General features: G+C 31.0%; 1 protein-coding gene, 1 long non-coding RNA gene and 4 other non-coding genes across 15 annotated transcripts; 2 read left to right on the forward strand and 4 right to left on the reverse strand.

The window, feature by feature from the left end:
• LOC122526499 (NAD kinase-like) lies at positions 1-27,881 on the reverse strand. Of its 10 annotated transcripts, none has more exons than XM_043649934.1 (9): positions 27,789-27,875; positions 25,033-25,077; positions 9,937-10,020; positions 5,221-5,350; positions 3,849-3,974; positions 3,386-3,557; positions 2,416-2,768; positions 1,916-1,998; positions 1-885 (listed from the first exon to the last, which is right to left on the reverse strand). In XM_043649934.1, exons 1-9 carry the CDS (start codon positions 27,866-27,868, stop codon positions 693-695), a joined length of 1,266 nt encoding a protein of 421 aa, XP_043505869.1. In that variant the 5' UTR covers positions 27,869-27,875; the 3' UTR covers positions 1-692. The 10 variants fall into 10 exon arrangements, with proteins under 10 accessions (XP_043505869.1, XP_043505867.1, XP_043505866.1 ...); XM_043649932.1 differs by lacking the exons at positions 1,916-1,998; positions 25,033-25,077; positions 27,789-27,875 and adding exons at positions 1,771-1,853; positions 16,557-17,037; positions 18,988-19,210; XM_043649931.1 differs by lacking the exons at positions 25,033-25,077; positions 27,789-27,875 and adding exons at positions 16,557-17,037; positions 18,988-19,210.
• LOC122526501 lies at positions 10,699-12,613 on the reverse strand. Its single transcript, XR_006306084.1, has 2 exons — positions 12,269-12,613; positions 10,699-10,834 (listed from the first exon to the last, which is right to left on the reverse strand). It is a non-coding gene; the product is annotated as an uncharacterized LOC122526501 (long non-coding RNA).
• Positions 16,308-16,379, reverse strand: Trnae-uuc. Its single transcript has one exon. It is a non-coding gene; the product is annotated as a tRNA-Glu (tRNA).
• On the forward strand, positions 22,245-22,316 carry Trnag-ucc. The gene has a single exon. It is a non-coding gene; the product is annotated as a tRNA-Gly (tRNA).
• Positions 22,858-22,928, forward strand: Trnag-ccc. The gene has a single exon. It is a non-coding gene; the product is annotated as a tRNA-Gly (tRNA).
• Positions 25,882-25,953, reverse strand: Trnag-ucc. Its single transcript has one exon. It is a non-coding gene; the product is annotated as a tRNA-Gly (tRNA).
• Positions 27,882-27,992: the final 111 nt, after the last annotated feature.

Here is a 27,992-nt window from a genome sequence, read left to right on the forward strand (position 1 = left end):
TTGCGCATTAATAGCTTCATTGTATGTGTGTGTATGCGTGTATGCGTGTAATTTCACTTCGTTTATCTCGACCATTTCGAATATGATGTAAAAGTTCGAATAAAATGGCTCGTGGTTTATCGTCGGTAATTTATAAAACGACGTTGATGATGATAATAACGTACGAAGACAAAAACGCTTCTCTGGAATATATACAATCAGTCTAGGATACAAAAAAAGAAAAAAAAAAAGAAATACAGAAACCTACGATTTCTCTATTTTTTTTTTTTCAATGCACGTGTGTTTTAAACGTTTGATCCTTGATAATAAAATATCATTTATCCCTTCGACTGAGGTGAGGTTCATTAACAACTCATCAGAAGCATCGAATTGTATTATGACACACTATGTTTGCACAAATGTCTCGATGTTCATTTGGATATTATCGTACAAATCGATGTAACTATGAGCGAGCATATATTATATACTCGCCTTTTAAAAGTCGAATAATTAATGATCTATCTCAGTTGACACCGGTATAGTTCCAATAACTTTTCATAATGATACAGAACAAAACCCGTCGTCTATTATCCGTAAAGTTGAATTCTATGTTCTTATCACTTTAGAGGCACTCGCACAAATCTTTTAGACTTGTGTTTGATATTACCAATTGTGCTAAATTGTTATTGTCTATTTATAACACACGCCTTCGCCTAGCTGTCACGGTCCAAAGAGTCAAGGGTATCGTTGCTAGATGAATGAGTCAAGTCACTCAGCTCGTCCAAATGTTTTTGCCTTTTCCTAACGTTCCAGTGTAAGCACTCGGCGAGAGAATCAAACCAATCCGTTATTTGATCGGCTGCACAAATACTAGGAACAGGATATACCGACGTTGTCACTTGTAAACTGTAAAATAATGTCTGAATTAGTTAAGATGATCTCTGTTATATCATTATTCAATTGACAATAATTTTAACATATATTTATATAATGTGCAAGACTGAATCAATAAATTGAACAAATACATTCATTTGATAGGACCCAGTTTGGTTTACATTCGAATCTTTTGCTTTCCAAAATTTTGAAGAATATTAGTCTCATTTGGAATTGAAATGATCGATTCTAAATGATTTATATTATTAAATAAATTTGTTCAATTTTTTAATATAGTCCACTTTTATAATTGCCGGCACGTGGTTTCCAATTTGAAATTGAAGATGCATTTATGTATGTCCATGTTGCATAAATATATTTTTTAGTATAATATACAATATATATATATTATATAGTATACGTATACATATTAATATATTTATACACACATGTGTACAGATAACGTGGATGTAAAGATATGACAAATATAATGTAATATAACATAAGACACAATGCGGATATAAAAGACGGGGTAAATACAAAGTACCATCACCCTGCAGATATCAGCCAACGTTTCCGATTTGGTTACGAAATTCCAGAAAGTGAAAGGAGAAGCATATCTAGTTTTGGAGTTCTTCGTTAACGTTCAAATGAAAATGGATAAGATAGATTATAAAACCAAGAGATTAAAGCTTTTAATGAAGAAGGAACAACAATTACGCGAAAGACGTGTTTTGTATCTTTTATAGTATAGCAGTGTTAAAACATATATATATAATATATGTATATAACGTTTAATGAATTTGAAATGAAAAGAAACAACTGCATACGCACAAATAGAAAGAAAAGAAAAAAGAAACGAAAAAACGAAAGTGGTAGAAACCAGTAACGTAATCATTTGTATAATTATGGACAGACCTGTCCCCGACTCGTAGTTCTTGTTGATTCCGACCATCAAAGGAAACGTAAGCCGTGCTGCGGGCATTATTGTTAGACATTATCTGAAAATACAAAAAGAGGAAGATCCTCGATTAGACCTAACGATTCGAAAGAATATTTTTACCTGTCTCCGTGAAACAGCTCTTGTCTATTTCTACCGTCGAACGAGACCCACGAAGTGTTTCTGCTGTCTGGCGATACTGAAATCTACGATCAAAAGTAACGTACAGAATTAATGAATCTTTCCTCGTAACAAAACAAAAATTCGGCAAAAGTCCACGAGGATGGGAGGGGGGTGGAGGAACCACTCGACTGCGAAGATTTTGAAGAAGCCAAGGAGAGCAACGCATGGTCTGGGAATGTGGACTACGAGGAGTCAAGTTTCCTTCTACGTTCTCGTTCGATCCAATCGAATGTTTCTAATTCGTTCGAGACATCCTTTGTTCACGATTAATACAATAATATTAAATTTCAATAATATTTAATGATAACGCAATGAAACTTCAGTCAAAACTTGTAAATTTTTATACAAGTCAGCACTAAAATGATTGAATTATTTTATCACATTTTGTGAACGAGGTGAAAATGAAAAAATAGATGATATAAAATAAAAATAATAATCACCTTTAATTCGACACCAGCTGGTACAACAATTGGCCTGAATGATAAGGAATGAGGACAGATCGGTGTGATCATGATCGCAGGTACCGAAGGGTGGATCATGCTAGCTCCTGCAGCTACTGCATAGGCCGTAGAGCCAGTTGGTGTACTGACGATTAGACCATCACCCTGAACACTTGTCACATGTTTGCCATCGATAAAAAGATCGATGTTTGAAAGGTATGGCGAAGGTCCTCGATCTATGACCACTTCGTTCAGTACTAACAAATTCGTTGGTGATTTAGATGGCTGACCCTCTTCTCCTTTTCGCATAATGATACACCTTAAACGACTCCGAAGGGTCAAGGCCGCGTGACCTGTGTACACAGAACAATCAATTTTAAATATCTCCAAAAATATAATGAAAAAAAAAATCATTGTTATCGAACTAACGAGCTTCTAATCGCATCTATGATCGAACATAATTTTTATTGATATTGTATTTTACGAAATGGATATCGTCAAAATCATAAAAGGAAAAGAATCTAATACGAGACAGGAAATGAAGTTTTGTTTTAAGCTTAGCGAACATTCGAATGAATTATGCATGATATTTTCGGAATAAAATATTCGATTTGCAATTTGTTAATTCTCTTCAAACTTTTGGATCGAGCGATAATGCACGTAGGATATCAAATGTGTTGACAAGATTTTAAACGTGACAACAAAAATATTCTACCGCTTTGTTCTCGCTTTCCTGGCGTGAATTACATTCGCTTTAGCACATTCCACGCGTCTTATTACGACTGTTTTTATTCTTCTTTTTTTCTTCTTCTTCTTCTTAAATCGCGAGGGATCATTTTTAAAGAATAATATCCTATTGTTTTTTTCTATACGCGATTTTTCAAAATTATATTTAAATATATTACATTAACGAGTAAATGAAAAAAGAACAAAAAATTATATCTAACGTTTGCGTTTTTTCTATATTTACCTTCGAGAACGTTCGTAACTTGTTCCTGAAAATTGTCGAATTCGAAAGGAGTTAGAAAACCCAATGAACCAAGGTGAAATGCCATAACTGGTGGTACGGATTGTTGGAAGAGAAGACTGGCGTAAAGTAACGTGCCATCACCTCCCAAACATATTATAAAATCTATTCTATCCTGTACAACAGATAAGATTATGCATATAAATATTCAGGTAAGGTACGTATGGTGATATGCGCGAGTTTTATATGGGTCAATCGAATCTTTGGATGAACAACCCATATAAAAATCGATCTTACATACGAACCTTTACATTTATAACCCTTATATGAGTCTTTTATAACGAAATAGTTACATCACTTATCGATACCGATATTATTATTTACATGTATACATATTAATTCATTATCTTCGATTATGATTTTCGTGGTTTGCAATCTAGCAAATAAAATCGATAAATTTCAATACCTGCAAATCATCGGTGCCATCTCTGAACGTTTGTAATCTGTCTCGAACTCCTTGAAATCTTAAATCCCGAGCCAATGCTGAGTCCTCGAGTACGGTAGCTTCGACGAATACGACCATTCGTTTTTCCTAAACGTTATCCACAAAAGATCAAGTAGATATAAAATCGTATAATATATATATATTAATACATATACAAGTAGTTATCGATAAAAAATAATAACGATCACGTGATATAACTGTGAAAAAACGGTGTCCAATACGTGAATCCATTAGCGAAATCGAAAATTGCTCCTACTTATTGGTCACGTGAAAGATAAGCAAACAAAGTTCTAATTTGGCTATAAATATAAACGTGCTCATTCGTTCCGTTTGAGTGACATTTCCGAGAAACGATTATGTACATTTTACAGAAAAATCAAAGAATGAATTATTGAGCAAAATTTTGTCTATTATCGTTGTTGTTAATAACATATAATAATCGTTGTTATTAATAACATTTGTAAAGAAAAAAAAAAAGAAAGGGTACGATTAAAACACGTCGATTTTATACGTAAATTTGACAAGTTTTACATTTAGAAGCCACAATTTTATAATAAAATATTAAAGATTATAGCAATAACGATCACGGCTGACCTCCATAACCCGATTGAAAAAATAAACGCTGGTCACGAATGGCCGATGTGATTTAGTTAACGTGTTAACATGCAACGATAAGCTACGACATTCATAATTTGCATTAAAATCGCTTGAGGAAAAGAAAAAAAGAAAAGAAAATGATAATACACAATTCTATTGTTATATATAAATTCCGACGTTTTCATTACTTGGATTGAAATTATTTCAGAAATAAAAACAAAGAATATCGGGCTTGAATCTTTTTCTTGATAAAGTATGAAAGAAATGTGCATTTGTATGCATCGTTGGTTTCTATCTATTACGTGAAGCAATAATAATAATAATTATAATAATAATAATAATAATAATAATAATAATAATAATAATTATAATAATAATAATAATAATAAGCATAAATCAAATTTATGCGTCAATGTATGACAACTGATTTACGTGCAACTATAGCAAAATATTAACAACAGATTTATATACGGTTTTTTAATTGAATTACATTTTGTCTTATACAACCGACGATTCGAATTATTTATTGGAAAAAAATTATTTACAAGAAAAAAAAAAAAAAGGAAATAAAAAAGAAAAAAGTAAAAATTATTTTCCACCTTACATTTAAATAATCGTTTTCCGCTCAACGCACAAACACGTTTACGGCGATTACGTTTTTTTATCGTTCTTTTTTCCGTTATTACGTAACACAAAGTAATCATCTTTTATTGTTAGAATCGTAATTATTACTTACTTCTATCAGCCATGTTACCAACTGCACAAACGGTGGTAGAACAGACGAATCACGGACCTTTTTTATCACGAGGACGCTCAGCGGTGGTTTGTACCAAGTCAACCTTTGCGAGGCTGGGTCCTGAATGGTCCTATAAATCATGTCAATTAAATTGTTTACATTGTTTTTAGCCACTTTATTGGAAATAGTCGAATTGCATGATTCCGAATATCCATTTTTAAAAGATTTGATTAGAGACATAGTATTTCCGAAAGACTTGGAACGAGTTCGAAATTTAACTGAAAAACGTACAATGCATTCCTACCTTTATATGTATACACCCCTACTTATCCGAATGCAAACGACAATTACGTACTAACTACGAAACTTCCGGAATATTGAAATATTCAACCTGTATTATAACGATGTGACCCTTTGCAAATTTTATGAATATTCACAAATTTAAGCTTAGTCATTATTAAATAATAGCCTTTTAAATATTAATATAATAGAATAAGCAGTTGTTTAGCTTCTACAATTCATTGTTTTACCTATATCTATCCGTACTATTTTATTCTTCTATTATGTGTCATTGTAATTTTAGTTTAAATATGATTGCTTTAATTTTAGGATCTTGTTCCGATTGTATTTCATTTGAATTTTCTTTTCATATCATTGTTATGTATTTTCTTTTCTTTTCTTTTTTTTTTTAGGTTCACAATTATAAACGGATCAATAAGAAATTTATAAGAAAAAGAAGTCGACAATATTTGATTTATTAAATTATATTTTATTTTTGTATTCTTATTACCACAATTTTTTAGGACCGTGTTCAATTGAAAATAACAAACGGGATCATTTGAAGAAATTTATTAGAAAGAGGTCGAGGCTACGGGGATCCATCCATTCGAGTTGGGGAGTCATTATCGATCGTAGAAAAACTTGCCTAATAATAATTCATAAGGCACAGTAATCGTCGTCATAGACACACGTAACGTTACTCCTGGTCAAGATAAAAGTAAGTAAGTTCGTGCTAAGAAAATAAATCAATGAATTACGAATACCTTACGCTGACTACCTACGCGTTCCTCAATAATTATGCTATCTAACTCCGACTCACTATAGCGAGAGAGTACTTCTTCGATCGTTCGAGTGGCGCCGGAAAACGTATGTTCAAAATTGTAAAATCAAAAGAATAGGCAGAAATCCAAACTTCGAATAAGATTGGAAAAATGGGACAAAAATTTCGTGCAGTTTAAAATCTATCTTTCATCTTGAATTTATACCGACAGTTTATTGGTACAATAAACTATACCATAAAGAGGAAGTTTTTTCACAATAAATCTAATCGGTGTTACGATCTACTGAACTACTATGATGTAGGTATAGGGTAATAGACAGGTAAACAGGTAAACAGGTCTATTGGAAGACTTTTAGAATGGGGAGGGGGAAGCCCTACGCATTGGAATCTTCGTGATGAGAAATTTTGATGTTTTCAATGGAAATAACAGCAAGAAGATGAAAAGGACGAAGAATGAGAAGGGTCGTCGTTCATTTTATACCCTTTGGAAATTTCTAAGTGGTGAAAAATGTTAGCTAGCTGCTACTTCGAAGACGTGCTGATTACCGTGTCGGATTGCAACGAGATAATAATGCAACGAGATAATGCAACCGGGTTGGTCCAAACTGGCTTACTGCCTTTCGGAAGGAATTCCATGTTTCTATTGCAACTTTTTTCCGTGCTTCTGACGGAATTGTAAATAAAACATTGAATTGGAATTTCGATCTGTAGGGAAAGCGAGGATTCTTAAACGGAGTTCTTAATGAATGTTTATCGACGTAATATGAACTTTCATTTTATTTTCTTCGAGTAAAATTATTTTCTTAGTAATATTGTTCATTATGATATGAAGTAATTGTAATATCAATTAATATAATGTGTTTTTAAGTATATATATACTTAACTTTCTACGATATACCATAAATCTAATATCCAATATTAATAATAAGGGGTACTAATTGTTTCATCTGATGTTTTAATTAACTTTAATATTTATCGTACGTAAGTTAATAAATGACACGTCGTGACATGCGAGTAATTTTTGAAGAATAACTTTAAAGATGATTGATAAAAATTAATAAATTAATTTAGTTAGACATTAGCGTCATTCTAACTCACTTGACAGTTCCAACCATGATGAAGTTGCAAAAGTTACAACGACGAAAAGACACTTCTCGTTCTACGATGGTCACTCGCTAACTGCTAACTATACGGCTCGTTTCGAACTTTTAATGGTAAACGTTAGTACGTTAAAGCGCATGCGTCGTAAATCTCCTTCATCAGTGTCCACGTGCTAATATAAAATAATCTCTCTTTTTATCTCTCTTTTTTTTTATTTTTGCTTTGTTCGGCATATCTGTACTTATGTTAAAACGAGTGTTTTGTATAATAACGAACGATAATGACAAATGGTAAAGATTTTTTTTAAACAAATGTGTTTCTACATTTTTTGGAACTTTATTGAGAAAAATGGAAAAACAGGTATCCTGAGAATTGTTGATGACAGTTTTAAGAAACTTTTAACACTTTGGTCGTGAAATTATATTTTATATATTATAAATACAATATTAATTAATATGATAATTAATAAAAAATATGAGTCATCAACGTGTGTGTATGTTAACTTATAGAGAACATAATTAAATATAAATACAGCGTCACGAAATATATGCAAAATATTTACTATTACTTACTCGAATCAAATTTCGAAGAAATACGATATTTGTCAAACAGTCTAATGAAATAATTTAACGAAAAAAAGAAAATAGACTCCTTATTTCAAAGATTGTCATTTTTCACGTAACAAAAAGAATAATAAAGACGAGAATGACAAGAAAATGATGTAATAATACGACAATATTAATTTGGAAACATGACTCGCAATCTTTCTTACGATTAGATTTTTAAAAAATAATTATTCAACGTGCCGTTTCCCGACGATTAGCATAATCTAATGCAGAATTTGTGGTTACAAAATTACAATATGTAGGTATGTATTCAATTCAATGGAGATCAATAGTAACATTTGTTTTTATAATAGATTTTTTGTTATTTTCTATTACGTGTTGTAATAAATTCTATGCTAACGAAAAATCGTGCATGTAATTAAATTATTCAAAATATTATTAACATCAATACCTAAATCGACGAATTTAATGATTCGACTATTTTTCTTGTTTATTCTCGAATGAAAATGAACTTTGTAACGATCATCCTTTTCACAACTATGAAATTAACAAATGAAACGAATGAAATAAATTTTTAATTAATTAATAATAATAATAATAATATCCATGAATATATAAAGAAGAATCAACACTGATGTAAAAACCTTGAAATCATTCTTTACATCTATATTATCATTCTAACGCATAACGTAGGCGAATACCATCGATCAAGGGCAAAACTGTATTTCTATATTATGATCTCACGTTTTATAATTTTTGTGTGTGTTTTTCTTTTGCATTCTTCTACGATTATCTAAAAGAAAAATGTGTCTGTCTATTGTAAAAAAGATAACTAAAAATATATAATCATATATATATAATATCTTTATAGGATTTGTTTTACGAATTAAATGGTGAATTGAATGGTGAACAATACCTAGAACATATTTTATTTAGTTTTACGATCGGTTCGATCGAATCACAAAGAATGGTGAACGCCTGCACAGAGTACCGTTCCCGTGATATAGGTCACGAGACTTCTGTGCCTTCTACGATGACCATAAACTTTACAATACGTGATGATTAATATCGACACACGATCTGACAAATGACATTGACAATGAAGACGAATTTCATCGATCATTGATCAAATAATTCATTCGATCTAACTCATCACTTCTCTATATTACTTTTCTATTATTTTTAATCTCTCGAGATGTAGAAACAAGTTTGAAAATATTTTCCATCATCGTTTATCACTTTACGTCACTTTTTTTACACAGCTTACAGAATTTCAGAAGTGAATAGAGTTTCGAATTTTGTACAAGATGAAATCGTTGACCCATTTTTGCACTTATTCAAATATTTTCAAGTGCACATCGGACAAAGTACTGTGCATCGGTCTGAACAAATGATAATTGGAAGAGGTAATTTTTGAACAATACGTTGGGTGTTTCAGAATTGTTCGACCGAACAACAATACGGGACAAATTCATGGATAGCATATCTTTGTCAGAAGAATGAACGTTTTCAACCGATGTTTTTGTTCGATCTCAACAATTGTTCGTAACGGTTAGCATTAATTAACTTTGGCCTTGAATTTTAAATGACCAATACGAGTCATATAAAAAAAGAAAAAGCTTTTAGATTTATTCGTACACATAAATCTATGAATAAAAACTCGTCGATGGATCACCAAACGCAACAACCTCTGCGTGACGAGATTTGAACAATCGGTATTTACTGTAATATTTTTTCTGAAATGATTTTCTGTTATACAGTGTAGACATTTTACCGAATTAAATGGCTGGCATTTCTTTTTTGTCGTTAAATTAATTTAATCTATAATGAATTCTACATGAAGTTTTTAATGAATTGTTAATGAGATTTGTAAGAATAAATTGTAAGTCGCGATCGTTATTAAATAACACGCAACAAATCAGTTACATAAATTTACTTATTAGAGAAAATTCATGATGATTAATTCTAATAATAAATCAATTTACTCACATGACCATAGCCGAGTTTTTCATTATACGCCCGCATGGTCCAAATTGTTGTATCGGACTTGGTGCGTTTAAGCTTCTCGTTCTCCTGTAAACAAAAAAAAAAGGAAAAACAAAATAAATAAATATTAGTTAAAGACGCGAGTAAATCAATCAGAAAATAAAACTCGATACAAATGATAATTGAACAATAAAAAAACGTTGTCGCATTAAACAGTCCGATGATTACTGTTTTGCAGTAATAAAAAATCTATAAAAATAGAAACAATTCTTCAAAGAATACATATTACGGAAACTATTTCACAATTTTATGAATACGATGTAAGAACACGTAATTACATGTATTTATTGCTTTAATTCATGTGAATTGATTATTCGATACGATGATATTATCATTTTTTTAACGCGACTCATTTGCATTCTATCATTTTTTACCTGTCAACAACATTTTTATTGACGAATCTATGAAAATTTTAATACTTTGACGATTATAAAATTTCAATTACTAATTGATTTCGTTGTTATTGTTATAATTTTTTTTTTCTTTTTTTCTTTTTTTATTTTTTTACTTATTATACCTCAGCACGCGATTTCGTGGAGAATTATCCAACGATCCTTTGTCGGAATGATTTTCAAATTGATCGACGTTATCGAAATTCCCATCTAAATATCCATTAACAAAGTTTTCGCGTAACGGCGACACTTGATCGGTCATTTTGTAAATGATCAATTATTCGCAACACTTTTTTGTCTTTTTCTTTTTTTATTTTCCTTTCTGTCTTTTTAGTTTCGGTTGTTCTTTAAAAATCTGCATCAACGAAAAAAAAGATAATTTATGAGAGACATTTTTATTTTCGTCTCCGTACGTCGAATAAGTGCAAAGCTGAAGAAAAAAAAAGTATCTAGAAAAATCGAAGATCGATCGTTTAATAATTTGTCATTGTAACTTTAAAATACCGTTCGAATTTCTACCGACTAACCTTGAACTTGCGTGAATCGTGTTTTTTAATTATTCATATTTTATGTAAATATCGTCATCTCAATTATCTCCATTATTTTTCTTCGTTTTTACGAAAATAGTATTCAGGACAATTTTTTTCTTAAAGTCATTTTTTTACGTCATGACAAGGTCATCGATTATTTTCTTAACACAATCCTACACAATGTTTTTTTGTTCGTGAGTCAATACCGCCTGTACATATATACTATGTAATCTAATAATATAATTACGAAATTCATAGTATCTAATATACCTCTTTGTAATAAAATTTTTAATTTCTTATACAATTAATTTACGTTTAAAAAATATCTTTTTTAAATAAAATATTTATATAGAAATTACTTGAATTACAAAAAAAAACGGATAAATTTGAAGCGCAAAACTTATACTTAAATAATTTGTATTAACTTAATCGTATTGTTTTGAATTTGAACCTTTTCGTTATTCGCGACCCATATACGGGTCGTCCATGGAAAGGTCCCATTTATTCGTATAGAGGTTTTACCATGCAAGGATACAAATATACAAGCGAATTTATAAGGAACAATACTCGCCAAAGCATACCAAAACGAAAGAGTTCAATTTGCAAACAATATTGTACAATAAAGGATCAAATTTATATTCAATTTTGTATTTACATAAATTATAATTTGAAAGGAAAATTAATTAACGATAAGGGCGATAAATGGGAGAACATATAAATAAGGAATAAGAAAGATTTTAAAAAACACTTGTTTAAATCTTATTGATCAGAGATTAGAAGAATTGCACAAGATTTTGACGAGTCGAGAAATGTTAATAGAAAGGATAGGACATCGTAGAACAGTTTTACGGTAAGATTTCATTTGACAGTACTGTTGACCCGTAAAAATTACATCCAACTTCGGAATGCCATTATGCAAGTATGAAACGAGCTCGCACGGTGAAATCGGAACACCGTGTCGAGCAATTTAAAGCGAGTCTTCCAACCCGTCTGGACTCGGTCGATAAAGAATTCTACCTTACCGGTCAAAAAAACCTTTAATTATTTCTTTTTTTTAATTCCTGATGTCTGCTAAAAATTGATAAGATCATATATCGGGTGTGTTTGTTGATGATTAACAGATTCGATGATTGTAGAAAATTATGATCAGTCATTCGAAATAATAAAAGATACACTTTTTTTTCTCCAAATTCCTCTCGAAACATTTCCAAACAAAATTCTATATTTATAGATCATTTTAATAATCATCAGATCGGAAATTATGTGCTCGATCAAATAGATTAATTTGTCTAATAATTATAAGCAAGAAAAAGTAAGAGATTATTGATTAAATATTTTGATAAATAAGATTACAGTTATTAAAAAGTCCCCGTTTTCTTTAAGTGCTTTTATCTCTTGCAGTCATCGCCAACGTTGTTTATCGCTCAGTCATCGTTTACGTTATTTATCGCTCAGTCATCTCGCTGATATTATATCATTATCTTGAATGAAAGTTAATCTTGCAAAGATTCCACGCCCGCGTATCGTGCATCTTTATTAAATTCGTCGGATAAATAATAAAAAACATCAAACTAATCTTTTTTATAAAAGAAATGAAATACTTTTTTTTATGAATTGTTCTTATCGAAAAAGATACTTGGAGATAATTGTATACGAAGGCAAAAAAAAAAATAAACCGAGAAAAATGTATTCGATAAATTGAACGTCTCGTAAATATATTCAAAAAAAAAAAAAAAAAAAAAAAACACGTGATCACACAAAAGACTTCGATAAAAGATAAACAAAAAGGTAAGAAATAATGAATTAATCTAACGTGAACGTTTTTAATCGATCGATCTTTTCTTATTATGAATGATAATTTACATATAAGAAAATGCAAACGTGATTGTGTTAAACTTTGTTTCCTTGAAATTTCGTAGATCGAAGATAATTTTGTTTTATTTTTAATGACGTCACGTCACTCGTATGTAATAACAGCACACGAAAAACAACAAAATGGCACTTAGAAACTTTTTAGACGGAATATTCGTAACGAACGATGGACCGTAATTGACGCACTCGAGATTTATCAGCTTTCCGAAAGAGAAATAGAAGAAATAATGTCAAGAAAAATATCGATTTGTAGGAACCGGTGAGAGAACCGGATCGGAAGATGGCTGTTCGCGGAATGACGATCGTTCGCCCTTGCTTACCCGGATATTGTGGCTTTTCTTCCACGTGTAGATCGGTCGGTAAGGATGCTCAATTTTACGATCACTGAAAGAAGAAAGCGTTTATGCAGGACACACTCGAATCTGTCTTGTCATTTTAATCAAATTCGCGTTCATCTAAAATGTCTTTTGGTTCTCAATAGGAAAAAATTGTCCTTTGTTATTTTTCTTCTTTTTACTCTCTGAAGAAAAAACGAAATTTATTTCCGTACAACTCGATGCGCCGTACATTGCATTATTCAATGAATGCTTTTAACGTGAAACATCATGTTTTCTCATCACAGATGTTTGTACACATATTGTGTGTAGAGTGATTAGATAGCAAACAGTAGAAACGATCGACACAGCGGTTACGCACGATCAAATAAGATAATAGGGAAATTTTGAATGAATTATCTCTTTTCGAAATAATATTTATATAAGTCTTTTTAAACACACTTGAACTATTTTATCTAATTAACGTTGTAAAGTATATTTTTATTTTCTAGTTTCACTCGATTGGTAAGTATATACTTTCGAGCACTAACTTTCTCCCTGATTGAGAAAGAAAGAAACTCGCAGAAGGTCGTAATTGTTCTTCATGGTTTGAAAGTTTTCACCTGTACGAGTAATCAAGAAAAATGAATTTTGAAAAGTAAATTATATCTTAATACAAAACTCTTTGTTATTTAAAACAAGATCCAATCGTTATGATCTAATTTCTATACGCGAAACATACAAATATTAATAATAATTGTTATATATTAATAATAATCGTTCTCAAAATTATTATTCTTATTATTAATGTTAAGAAAAAAATAAAAATCGTTCGATATCATTATTAATATTATTGCAAATTAAATTTAAAAAATGTATAAACAAAAATTCTTTCTTTTATTTTTCTTTACCAAAATTAAACTAATAAAATAATGAATGGTAAAATATAAAAAAAGGTAATAAAGTAAAAAAATAAGAGAAAATTAGGTCGAATCATTTTGAAAGATTCCAAAGGTTCCAGCAGCGAGGAGCAACATTGGACGAATTAACTCGAACGAACTCGAAAAGGAGAAACGCAAAAAGTTCGGGGGCCGGTTCGGTAATCGATTGCATCCTGAGAATTTTTGAAATTCTTCAGAGCTCTCTTAAACGGGGCACCACCTATAACATCGATGCTTAAAGGAGAAGTTGTTTCTCTTCTCATGGACCGTCGCATCGGCTTCATTGGTCTGTACGTTCGTTCGTTCGAGGGCATCGAGTAAAATCCGAAGCAAACACGTACATTCCGTAGCAACTGAACGCGGCGAAAGGTGAACGCGTTCTCGCTTCTCGCTCCAATAAAACGAGCAAACAAACTAAAATACGCATTCCCCCCCCCCCTTATATTGGCCGAAGAAAGAAACCTCTGCATCCATTTGAACCCCCCCCCTTGACCCCCTCCCGCCGTCCAGCACTCCCCATTCGTCTTACGTGCAACATCACCAGCTGTTCTCTTTTTTAAGACCCCGATGAAACACCATTATGCTAACATAAGATACTTAAGCGCGAGTTATTATTATTATTTAATATTTGCCAAACGATCTTTATTTTTATCTTCAATTATATACGAATCCGTATATTGTATATAAATATTATGTAACATTAATTTATTATTAGAACGCAAGAAGTTCTTTTTAATGTTGTCGATAAAGAATATTATTTATTTCGTTGTTAATTATATAGAACGTTCATTCGTATATAAAAAAAAAATAGTAGAAATAAAAAATGTGTGTCGATAATTAAATAATTATACAAACTTATTTAATAATGTCATTAATTTTAATAGAAGATAAATCATAAAATTCATTCTTCTACATTTTTTTTTCTTTGACTTATACGATTAGTCCAAATTTCGTAATTACCGACACATACAATAATTAAATATTTCGTTTTAAACGTGCACACTTATATTTAATCTCGGCAAATGTTGAGAATAATTTATAGAAAATTCATTTATTTGATTAACTAGAATAATTTTGTGTATATCTAGTAAAAAATTAGTCGATGTAAAATGTAGGCTAGTCGCATCGGGTGTCAAGTTTGGCAACGCTCGAGATAAAGGTAAAGAGAGATAGAGCGGGTATATGTATATGTGTATGTATGTGTGTGTGTGTGCGTTGAGAAAGAGAAAGAGAGAGTGTCCGGGTTCGTACCTCAGCTCGGCCTCGTCCATATTTTATGTACAACTAACCAGGAAGACTTTGTAAGAAAATGTTAAGTAGAGAAGAACGGAAGATGCAACAGACGAGCTGATGACGATCGAAGAGGATTAAGGCACGTACCCGTAGGGAGGAACTGGAAAGAACACCGACTGGGTGGGTTCCTCGTTTTGACACTAACCAAGGAAGATGACGACAACCGGCGTCACGACGCCTGAGCGTCGTACGAGTTGCGCTATCGAAACAACGCATGCGTCGTAAACCTTGCCCGACCAATCAATTGCTCCTTTCGAAACCTTACCCCCTTTTCCTCCCTTTCTCACTCTTTCTTTCTTTCTTTATATTTTACTTTTATGAATTCGAGTCATTTCATTTCGAGAAAGTTTACGATCCATGAAATTTAATAAAATGAATATATCTTTTTTCACAGAAATTATATAAAATTAAATTGGTTCGTTAAGAGTATTAATTTAAATTGAACTATCATCTTACACGTGAATTATGTTGATATGTAAATTTTTAATACATACGATTTGTGTTAATTAAAAAATTCTTTTTCGTACTTTATACAAAAATTGTTAAGTAATAGTTAAAATATTACGAATTTTAAATAATTTCGTTTACTTGAGGTATTTTTTTTTTTGCAAGTATCATCATTTTTATTGTCGTTACTTTAGATTAATGCACGAATGAGAGTGTACCGATCAAGTTAACGCGTCCTGTCTCCTGTTTCGATCGCGAATTGAAATCGGATTACGTTTCTTCTGGTTAATTACGAAATAGAATGAATACAGTGCCTTGTTATGAATATTAAATACATATAGCATTGCTCCCTTTTTCTATACAATTACTTTCAATACGAGAACGGACAACAAACATATTTTATTTTATTTTATAATAATAATGAAATTATGAAATAACAATTATTCGTGTTTTTCGATTCAAGAGTAATGTTTCTATTTAATGTTGTAAAATGTTTTCAAAAAAAAAAATAAAACAAAAAGAATATTCCGGTACCGGGAATCGAACCCGAGCCTCCTGGGTGAAAGCCAGGTATCCTAGCCACTAGACCATACCGGATTTGTTGACCACGATACGATTTACTTTCAATATTAGCTGGAAATGAACGTTGATTCCATAAACAAAATATTTAAATGTTTATAATATTCATTTAAATAATACTAATAATCGTTAGAATATACGATCAAATAAAGAAAGAATTAACTATATTTCAACGTTTTTATAGTGTTTACTCACGGCCAAGTGCCGGAACGTTTTCTTCGCCTAGTTTCTGGACTTTGATCATAATCATCAAAATAAATGCCATCGGTATCATTGTTCTCGGAATTAACAGCTCCACCTTTCAATCCAATCATGGATCTCCAATCGAGCAATTCGCTCACACTTCGTCTTCGTGGCTTTTCTTTCACCATTTCCATTATCCATTTACGTCGCCGTTTGATTTTAATCCAACACCTGGCTCATTAATGATATCCTTGAAAATAACGAATCATCGGACGTCTTCCAAAACTTTCTTCCTTCTTCCATTGTACAAATCTCACGAATATAGAAAATATCACAATTTTTCCGACAGTCGATTGGGACAAATCTTGAAATCAAATTTCTTGGAGGATAAAAAAACTTTGTAGAAAAGGTTGATGTCCAGACGAAATTTAAAAAAATCCCGCAAATTCTTCTTCTTGAACAGGTATCGCGTCTACGTTGTTTCACCGATCAGCTGTTCAAAGATCACGTAACTTAATTGCGCCAGTTTCAAAGATTATGAGATTGTTTGGGTTGTTAGGAAAGTAATTTCGTTAATCGCGTTTCCCGATAACAATTCTTACTCTAAATCTAAAAATCATTCAACATTCTAACAAGAGACACTTCGGACGTCATTTAGAATTTCGTTGCGTTTCGATCCGTCAAATAGTTCTTCTTTGCCATCGAAATGAAAAGTTCAAGTCATTAGACGTTTTATTTTAGAGATACCCTGACCTACATCGCATTTTTTGTTTAAAAAATTTTCGTAACAAGGGGCTGCCGATAGGCTATATTTTGATTTAAAGAGTTTGACATTTTATTTCTCCATTTCATTTGAATTTTACTCAACAATTTACTATCCGACGAACGAAATTACTTTCAAAACAACCAAATACTTCGAACTCGTTGAATGGATAAAACGTTTCAGGTTATTGTTTTTTAAATATTAATTAATCGAATACTACACAAATAATAATTCCTTTCCTTATGAATATTAGAATTTTTTTCATATGATATTCTTTCAGAATTTTAGAAAATATCCTTGAAGCATAAAAACTCGAATCGGATTATTGCATTGTACGTATGTAAATATGTATGTGCATACATATACGTATCTTAAAGTAGTTACTCAAGTGCGTCTATTTTCATATCGTTTTACAGAGAGTGTTATGTGTGATATATATGTTTGTGTATGTGTGTGTGTGTGTGTGTGTTCGTTGCTTGTGCACATGCGCTCGACCCACTTCTTTACACTCGGGAAAATTTCACTTCACGAAGTTAACCCGAACCACGTTTACTCTCTATCGATAATGAATAATCGATTTCAAAATCGAATCAAATAGATGTAACACGATTTTTTCTCTTTCTTTTCATCCGTCTCTCTCTCTCTTTTTCTTTGGGTTCCCATATGCATATGTATTTATGCAAGTACGCGTATTCTTTATCACTATCGTCGAAGGGTTTCGCTTTTAACAAGAGTTCTGTTACCAACGTTCTACTTCTCTTTTTTTTTTTTCTTTTTTCTTTCTCTCTCTTTCTTATGTCAGTCTTTTTTCTTCTTCCCTCACGGTTCGCGGTCGATCGATTCCAAAAGCTTTTAATAATTCCGCTTGCTCGGCGAATTTACGTTTATCGTTGTAGATAAAAGTAACGTTGAAATTATTTTCAAATAAAATAAAAACACTCCTTCGTATGTATCCTTTTTATTTCGCGATATACTAGGTTTCTTTTTATTCTTTCTTTTTTTAATCAATTTATTTCTTTTCGTTCTATAATTTGCAATATAATCAAGGATGAAAGAAGTAAGATTACGTAATGATTAAGAAATTCTATTTTCAACATTATTGCAACTCGATGCCGGATGTATTGTAAGATTTATTGCGTGCGAATTTAAAAAGAAGAAGAAAAAAGAACAAAAATAAGAACAACGAACCCTAACGTTTTATAAAATTAATCCTACGTGTACTTTACAAATGTATAGCGAACAAAATAATGGAATTAAATAGTTCAGACGTTCTAGATTCTTATAATACTCTTAACGCCGATAGTTTCGAACGATTCAAACGAAAAAGAACAAAATAATGATAGTAAGTGACGTCAAAAGGGATAGTTTTATTCTTGATCGTAGAACACACTCTGTAATAGACGATCGAAATAGTCGTACTTTAGACTAGTGCCAAAAGAAAAATAACGTTGACCTCGAGTAGTGATCGAGAGATCTGTCATTAACACTCGAGAGTCAAGATCGAAGAATAAATCGATTCGAGTTTCGAAATCAATGATTTTATAACGAAATATCAATTACTTTCGCGTTGGATCGAGAAATTCTTCATTTCTCGTTATATTTTTCTTCAAAAAAAAAATTTCGAAACTTTTTGATCGAATTTAATAGCATAGAACATACAAATTTGTGTTCATCACTTACAACACGTGACACGCGCAAAAAACTTTGTCGATATCGTACATACGAAATTTATCATACGCGAAATGTGTAACATCTGGTGTTAAAGTAAACGATTAAATTGTGAATTCATTTCATTTCACTTTCCGTTAAGTTCGAACCAAAAAAAAAAAAACGATACAAATACAAGAATACGAAGTCTTGGCACATTCATCCGCTATCCTCGAGAGCCGAGACTTTACTGACGAGAAGCGATACGGTGCAGCCAGTTTGCTACGTATATACATATGATATACATGTGTGAGTGTCCCGTATACGTAAATACGTGTTTTAGTATATATACGTAAACGTACGACGTCCACTTTCTAACTCAACCAGCTCACTACACAACCAACTATCCTACCAGTGTGAGATCGTAACTGTAGCTTTGATTGATAAAAGAAACATCAACTTTGATCTTTGATAGGCCATCTAATTAATGCAAATATTTATTCTGTATAATATTTAATTAAAAAAAATTTCTTCTTTTTTTTTTTCTTTTTTTTCTTTTTTTTAATTTAATATTAGCACTACCGACGATTATTGCATAATTGTTTTTGCAAGAATATTCAGAATTATTGGTTATCGATAAAATAAGTTACGTAAGGAAAAAGTAAAACTTTATTAGAGTATTTATTTGATTTTAAAACTCAATGTCAATTTAGAGTAAAGAAAATATCGTTGAGAAAAATGATTTGATCTCTCGAAAAGTAATTTCGTTTCACGCACTGTTGTTCGTACGATCGTTAAACGAATTTCACTTTTTGTACTGTGCACGTAAACATGTGCACGGACTTTTTCAAACACAATTTCAATCACTGTTAATTGAAGTATGGTACATTCGGTTATTCCGTTATTCCGTTACAACAAATGATAAAAGTGGTGCTTGATGTTTATTACGAGGTTAGCTGTTACTTTTTCAGTCTTTCCTACTACTCTGCTTTGTTCTTCAATTCTTTTAGCTAGCCTGTCCTTCAATAATCCTTCAATAATCATAAACTCCTTCTGGTTTTTCTTATGAACTCGAGATAATAGCTTAGAATCAGTTATTCCTAAATAGACGCAGGTGACGGTTTTACGATACTCAGGTTTTATGACACTTAACAATGGAACTTGCTACCCTTACGCGAGTTTATTGTTAGTTATAAAGAAGAATCTTCTATCTCTCTGCCGTAATCTTACGATTAGTTTTAGAATATATATACTATATAAAAATATATAAGTCAGATAGCTAAAAAAAGATGAAGGATTCTCTGGAATAATTTTAGCAATTTATTTTTTGCCTAATTCACGACGCAATACAAAGAAAAATTTTTTTAATCGAAATCCAAACTCGTTCCAAACCTTTAAATCATTTTACATTCTAGCAACAGACATTTACAGACGCGATTTAAAATCTCGTTGCTTTTTTATCAGCCACGGCATCAGAAATAAAAAATCAAAGTAAATCGAAGTTAGCATTTTTGTTATATTTTGCTTGCTTACTACTGTAAAGATCTTTTATTCATCTTTTATTCATCAGTGGTGGAAAAAAAAAGCGAGATTACTTTCGTAATAACTGAATATTAATATTTTTGTACTAAAAAGAAAAAAAGAAAAAAAATGAAAAAAAAGAGAAAAGAGAAAAAAAACTCATTTAACTTTGACCAATCATTTTGAATAGTTTTAATAATTTGAATGTTAATCTCGCACACAAGTGGCCTATTTTTATCAAATCAATATACATATGTGCACTTATGACGACTTAAAAATTATCATAAATTATGTATTTCTTTTGTAAAGCTTAGCGTTGAAAAAATTCTAATCTATTTATGTAAGAAGAAAGAAAAAGAAAAGGAGAAAAAAATTCATAATTTTCAAAGAACGTTTTTTTCCACTCGAAGTAAGAAGAACAAAAGGTACCGCTTAGCCAAGGCTGAAACTTGTCGTCTTACTTGCTGCCGGAAGTCTCCACCTCATGGCAATACAGACTTCCGGCCAGTAAAAGCGACAATGGCCTCGAGGCTAATGGACTTTGTAGCTCACTATTCGAAAAGAGAGAGAAAGAAAAAGACAAAGGGAGAAAGAAAGAAACTGAGAACATTAGGTGCAGTATTCCAACGTCTTCATGCAAGTTAGATTCACTTGCGTGTCGGACTCGACCTATTTTCTTCAACATCATGTTATTCGCTGAGAACAACACTGGTCTTTCTTCAGTTACTACTAAAGAATTAAAAAAACTTAACTTTTTCTCTCCTGTTCACTCGACAATAATATTATCTCTCCCTCTCTCTCTTTCTCTTCATTATTATCCTTTAAACTCGTGGTTTCCAACACGAGCTACGTGCCCCATAAAGAGAGCAACTTGATTTTTTAATGAGGTTAATTCGAGAATGACTTATTAACGGTGAATTTTTTTGCTTTGAACTTTTGTTTCTATCATTTTTCTCTGTTTCATGTACGCCTTCTCGTTCGGAAGCTCGTTTGAACCAAGCTAATGATCTTTTAGAATTCCTCCAGGTGATTAATAGTTCACTTTTTTAATAATAGGTATTATGTGTCACAGGGGTGAAAGGCCATCAGGATTTTTGAGATGCTCAGGTATGGGGTATTCCCAACGAAAGTTGGGAATCACTGCTTTATACTGCTACATTATTCTCCGTTTCTTTCTAATCTGATCCTCCATCTTTCTTTCTTTCTTTCTTTCTCAAGTTTCTCATTCACTGATGTGAGATATACAATTCTAATCTATTGTAAGTAGGTTTAAAAGACAAAAAATTATCAGTTTAATAGTTATAGAAAACTCTTTGTCTATCTAGTCGACTTTCAAACTATTTTATGGTAGTCATAATGAAGGATTTCTTATGTCAACAATTATGTTAATAACGTGGTAAATACGTAGAAAACGCTTTCTATTAAAGAAAAAATGAAATACTCCTGTCGTCTTGCTTTCCATGAAAAGTGACGCTTTCTCGCTAAATAATTCATATTTATTATTATTATTACTATTATTATTATTATTATTAGATTAGTATTTTTATTATTATTATTACGAAAAGATTATTTCGTAGTCGTTGAAACGTGAACGCAATTTGTTCGAATAGCTGGAAATAATTATGGATAAAATTCGCGATGGATCGTAAATAGTTTTAATAAAATAATAAATAATTGAATTATAGTGTGAATAATATAATACGAATAGAGGTAGAAAATCTATAAATAATGGGGCCTGATTACGTTAACTGGAAACTAGACTAACAAGTGCGATGGTGGTGTAATGGTCAGCATAGTTGCCTTCCAAGCAGTTGATCCGGGTTCGATTCCCGGCCATCGCACGTTTATTTTTTTTTCTTTTTTTTAGTCGAATAAAAATATTTTTTATCGATCATCACACACGAATATGTTTTTGTACAAGAAATTATTTTTTTTTCATATAGGACAAATGATTTTAAATATATAATAATTGTGTTAAATGATGTTTTAAATATTCTTGATAAAATGTTAATGCAGGAATAATATTATTTTTTTCCTAAATGAAAATGAAATTACGATGATATGATGTAAGGGATAAATTTGTTGTCTCTTTTATTTATCCACATCGTGCATCAACGTAATTTGAAACACGAACGTGACTCGTAAAGTAATAAAACGTGAGCGATGTATTGCGTCAGTTACTACGCGAGATGATGTAAACGTAATTCGTAAATCGCAATTCAACGATATTAACGTATAACAAAGGGAGCATGAAATATAACAAAAAAACTTCCACAACCGATATAAAATAATATTTTACTCGCAAGTGTACAAAAATAACAATAATTATTAGTAACATGAAGGCATGTACATGAAAGTAAATATGTTACAACCCGTGCATCAGCACTGCTGGTGTAGTGGTATCATGCAAGATTCCCATTCTTGCGACCCGGGTTCGATTCCCGGGCAGTGCACACCTTTTTTTTTCTTTTATAAAACATAAATAAATACAAAAATATCGCAAATAAATATATTCAACATTCATATAAAGCAACAACATACATCTCAAAACATGTACAAACATTTTTGTGATAAGTAAGACTGATTACAATCACACGTATGTGAACGCACGCTTGCGCGTGCACACGCATAGACATACACAAACGTATTCAAATGAATTAATTGAAGTTATTATTGCGTTAAAAACTATTACAATGATTTCGAATGAAATAAAATGAAAAATAGAAAGACAATAAATATTTGTAAAGATTCGAATATATAATAATGAAATGAAATTCGAGCACGTTATCGATCATACGACTTACGTTCGACCAAGATTGCTATCTATCTTTTATACCTTGCAGTAGATTTGAAAAACGTGCTTGTTGTTCCTAAGACAGCCCTGTAAAGGACGCTTCTACCGCAGAGCATCGCTAAATACCGCGCACCGTTCAACTGAAGGGGCCACGTACGTCGAACGTTTTCATCTTTCTTCTGACGAGTGTTTATTACACGGAGAAAGATAGGAAAAAGTTTAAATGATAAGAGAAGAACCTCGATGATAACCTAACCAGTTTCATTCTTGTTCGATAACTGATATTGGCGTTTATGGTGCGCGCGACTAACTGAACGTTCCAGCTCATACACCTCTTCTCTTATCTCCTTTAGAAATACGCAACGTGTGTAGACAATATATTTTCATTTGACATTAAATTACACGATGAAACAAAGAAAAAGTAATTAATAAAGAAAAAAATACAATAATTAGAATCAAATGATTAACCCTTTTGTTACTAGAAACCCAAATACGGGTCTTCCATTTAAAGGTCTCGTATGTACAAGCGACCCCTATATTATGAGTCATCTATTTAAAGGTCCTACCAACTCATATAATGGTCATGCGACTATACATAATTGTTTTTTAATTATACACATAAGCGTGCTCAAGCGACGTTCGTATAAGGTAAACACGAAATAATGAGGAGATAACGATAGAAAACAAAATTCGTATCAGTTATAAACAAACTATACATTTTTATTCTTACGGAATACAGATAACGATATCATCAAATATTATGATCGTGAAAAGAGACAGTTCATCTAGTTATGACATCATTTTGTAAAAATGAGAGAATAAATTTTTATAAGATAACAAAACGTATTTATTCTACGAATGATCGGATGATATTTGAGTTGAGTTTGACCGAGAAAATAATATCGATTTTATCTTTGGTTTGAATTCGATATGGGTTTATTGCTATAATTATTATCATACGTTTGTGCACACATAACGTACGTGATACGGGTTAACACTCAAGTTCATGAAGAGTATTCGAATGGATAATAACAATGTTTGAATTTCTTTTTAACATTTTTGCTGCTGATACTTGTTATCGTTAATTGTTTCTTACTAAAAACAAATATCTTCGTTAAATCTTCAAAATGTTTCTCGTGTTATGCGTTTACATGGAAATTGAAATTTTCATCTTTCGTAGAATTGTTATGAACGGAGAGACGAGAAAGTGGTTCTGGTTTTCTGAATACACTCAAACAGGACTCTTGGAAACGAGTCTCTTTGCATAATAGATCCAGGACATTTAGATGCGAATTTAATCCGATAAATATTCCAATACTCGGTTATGTTTACTCTGACAAATATTTTTTTTATGAAAGAAAGATCGTTTATAATTATTGGACAAATATAAACTTAAACGAACTAATTAAAGATAATTGAAACTATATCGCTATTTATAATTTTATTGGAAAATGTTTAAGGGTAACAAATTCATGCTTTTCTAAATACTTGAATTCGTGCAATTTTCTAATAGACTCAAGTAATAAATACGAAAGTGCATTTATGATAAATATAAACATAATGTTTTATATATAATCTACTGAAATTGCATAAATATATATACTTCAATGTTTATATTTATTATAATAAATCACAAATGCACCCGAGAAAGAAAACTACTTTATCAACGGGGTAATTATCGACAGAATAAAATACGAATACGATTTGTTCATGCTAACGGCAGCAGCTACAAAGAACAGTACAAAGGTAGAAATCTAGATTACCTTCGTTGTTCCACTGGCTCGGCCAATAAAAAGAACTGCGTATTGCTTCAAGAGACAAGAAATAAAAGAAATTAGTAAATTTGTGCTGACTTAACTTATCATTAATTACTTTTTATGTTACTTCCAATACTCTTTTTTTTATCTTTGATTCTTTGACGATCCTCAAACGAATAATTTAATTTTAATATGACGGCATTTGTAAAAAGAAAAGCAGATATCCTTGACTTCGTTTTGTAGAAGCCCTTCGAATATGTCAATTTAAATTTAGAGATAAGCATCGAGCCCTGAAGCAATTACATTGATCTTATATCTAAAAAAAATTGAATAATTTTTTTAACCGTCAGACAAGTAGTATTATTAACTTAAAACAAAAGATAATACATCAATACCGAATGATTATTATAAAATTGAAGTATGTGTATACATATCGTGTTTCGTTCTGCTCTTATAATTCGAACAAAAAAGAGTATTGTTAGCAGTTAGAAGAACAAAGTCCTCGTCAGGAACCTTGACATGAATCATCAAACTTAAGTGGATTATATTTGTTCCTTTCGTAAGTAATGTTTGCAACTAACGCGTTTCTTTTTTGTTTTGCATAAAGAAAAGAATTAGGTATGCGTTAATCCTACTTTTTTTTAATAATTAAAATTCAAAATACATAACTTTTATAAATTGAAATAAATAAAATGTCTTCTTTTTAATTATAAAAATAAAAATTTAAATCTTAAAATCGTAATTTATTTATAAAAATATTCAAATGCAAAAATATCCTATAAATAAAATAATTTAAATGCGATGATCGATGGAAATGAATTTTGATTTAGCAAAAAAAAGAAAAAAAAATAATCGTGCGATGGCCGGGAATCGAACCCGGATCAACTGCTTGGAAGGCAACTATGCTGACCATTACACCACCATCGCACTTGGTATTGCTTCCCATTCAAAGACTTAAAAGTCAATAGAATGACATACATTTAATCCTTGACATTTAAATGAATCTTAATAACAAATAATTGATCGGTTACGAGCATATTTTTATTTTGCATATTTTTGTATTATATGTAAATATTCTTGAAAATATAAATGTGAAATTATGCAAGTTGTTTTTATCGTATTTTCTGTTGTCTCGGATAAATTATGTTTAATTGAGATTAGATAATATTATAAATTCTCTTAAATTATTCATATTTTAATAACAATTTTTATGAAACGCGTTATTATTTTCCACGTAATAACCGATCAATATATGTTAAGAAAAAACAAATAAAAATTATTTAATTATCATATCTTTTGTAATAAAAATATCAAACTTTGGATATATGAAGCATAAATAAAAAGCAAAAAGAAATGTTACAATACTAAACATTCCGCTTCTATAATGAATTCTTAAGATAATTGGCTAATGATTTATTTCTAATTTGTAATTCAAATAAACTTACATGTGTTTAAAAGCGAACGACAACACTTACACAATAATTCCGATATTATCTACAATTTATTTTTTTCGATACATGGGCGACGAGTAAAAAAGAAATCCACGCATACGTGTAAGCGTTCAGCAAATAATTTGCCGGCAAACCGTATTAGGTCGCAAAAGAAACACGTTCATCGTCGATTTAGAACTGACTAATCGACTCCGAGTCGTTTGGTTTCACGTGGCAACTATATATCCCGAGATAATAATAATAAATTTACAATTAATTTACAATTAGACAAATAAAATAGAAAATTCTTTATAAGAATCGATTAATGGTACGATTTTTAAAATAAATAATAATATTTGTCGTAGCAGGGTCATAGTAACAATAGGACCCGGTAACATAAACTTTTTCAATTCGCATTGACGAATAAACCCGAGAATACGAAATGGCGTGAAAAATAGCGGTATCGTGTCAAAGGTTAGAATGAAAATTAGTACCGTTGAATTCTTCGTTCAATTTTTTGCGTAGAATACAAATATCGGATTGTTCGGAAAGTTATGTCGATTTTTTTGCACAATCATCTCATAAGGTGCTGCGTTTATCGATATCTAATCTTATTTATTATCTCAAGATCAATTATAATTTTATATTATTAAAAACTATAGACGTTATTTGTACCCTTGTTGAGTTTCGATTTGCCCATTAGTTTGTTTGTTATCGCATCGGAAAAGAAAAATCAAATTCAGCTTTGCGTCAGAATTGCATCAGGTTTTCATCAAAGTTTTGTCAGTGTTATTACTTAAATAGTGATAACGCGATGTAAGTAAAACTAATATTATTTGTTATTTACCGAGAGGATATGTTAAAAGAATAGTCAGTGTAAAAATCAATTTTTTGTAATCCCATTAAAGTAATTACAATTCGAAAGATGCGCCATTTTTGGGTCTTCCATTCAAAGGAAATGGCGGCAAAATAAATGCAATGGCGGATACTGATGGTCTCGTAACAACGTGAAATATTTTTTATTTCGGTTATTATCAAAAAGATGAATTTATCAAATTTGACAATTCGCCATTATTAAAAATGTCTTAGATTCTAAATATAAGAAAATCTTCTTTTATTTACGACTGAAAATAACGAAATTATCTTCCGAACAATCTAATACATGCATTAATTTATTAATGTTTAATATATTACGTTGATAATTGTTCATAATTATTATATCATATATACACACATAAATACTATAGTAATTAAAATTGATACTGTATAATGTACAGTTAAAATTTTATCTCTATCAAGTTAAAAATATTTATCTATTACTTGTTATCTCACCTGAATATTTTCGTTCTATCCTGCATTCTGGAGACAACTGTTTTAGCCAATTTATTATCTTCGACCTCCAAACTTGCCATAGCCTTTGCCAATTGAAGATTTTTTTCCTCCATTTTCTGCCCACTTCCGTTTCCTTTTAATTCTTTTCACTAACTTTACTTTATCTTTTTTTATTCGATGTGTTTGTTCCGATGGTTGTTAAAT

Source organism: Polistes fuscatus, unplaced genomic scaffold (genome assembly GCF_010416935.1).
Source record: "Polistes fuscatus isolate 324 unplaced genomic scaffold, CU_Pfus_HIC Scaffold11, whole genome shotgun sequence".
Taxonomy (NCBI): Eukaryota; Metazoa; Arthropoda; class Insecta; order Hymenoptera; family Vespidae; genus Polistes; species Polistes fuscatus.

What these genes read in the sequence shown, in the direction of transcription:
- LOC122526499 (XM_043649932.1), bottom strand. Translation starts at nt 16,738, where the DNA reads ATGGAAATGGTGAAAGAAAAGCCACGAAGACGAAGTGTGAGCGAATTG. An exon ending in TGGTAACATGGCTGATAGAA is followed by an intron (nt 3,975 to 5,220) that starts GTAAGTAATAAT and finishes GATAACGTTTAG; the next exon opens with GAAAAACGAATGGTCGTATT. An exon ending in GAACTACGAGTCGGGGACAG is followed by an intron (nt 886 to 1,770) that starts GTCTGTCCATAA and finishes ATTATTTTACAG; the next exon opens with TTTACAAGTGACAACGTCGG.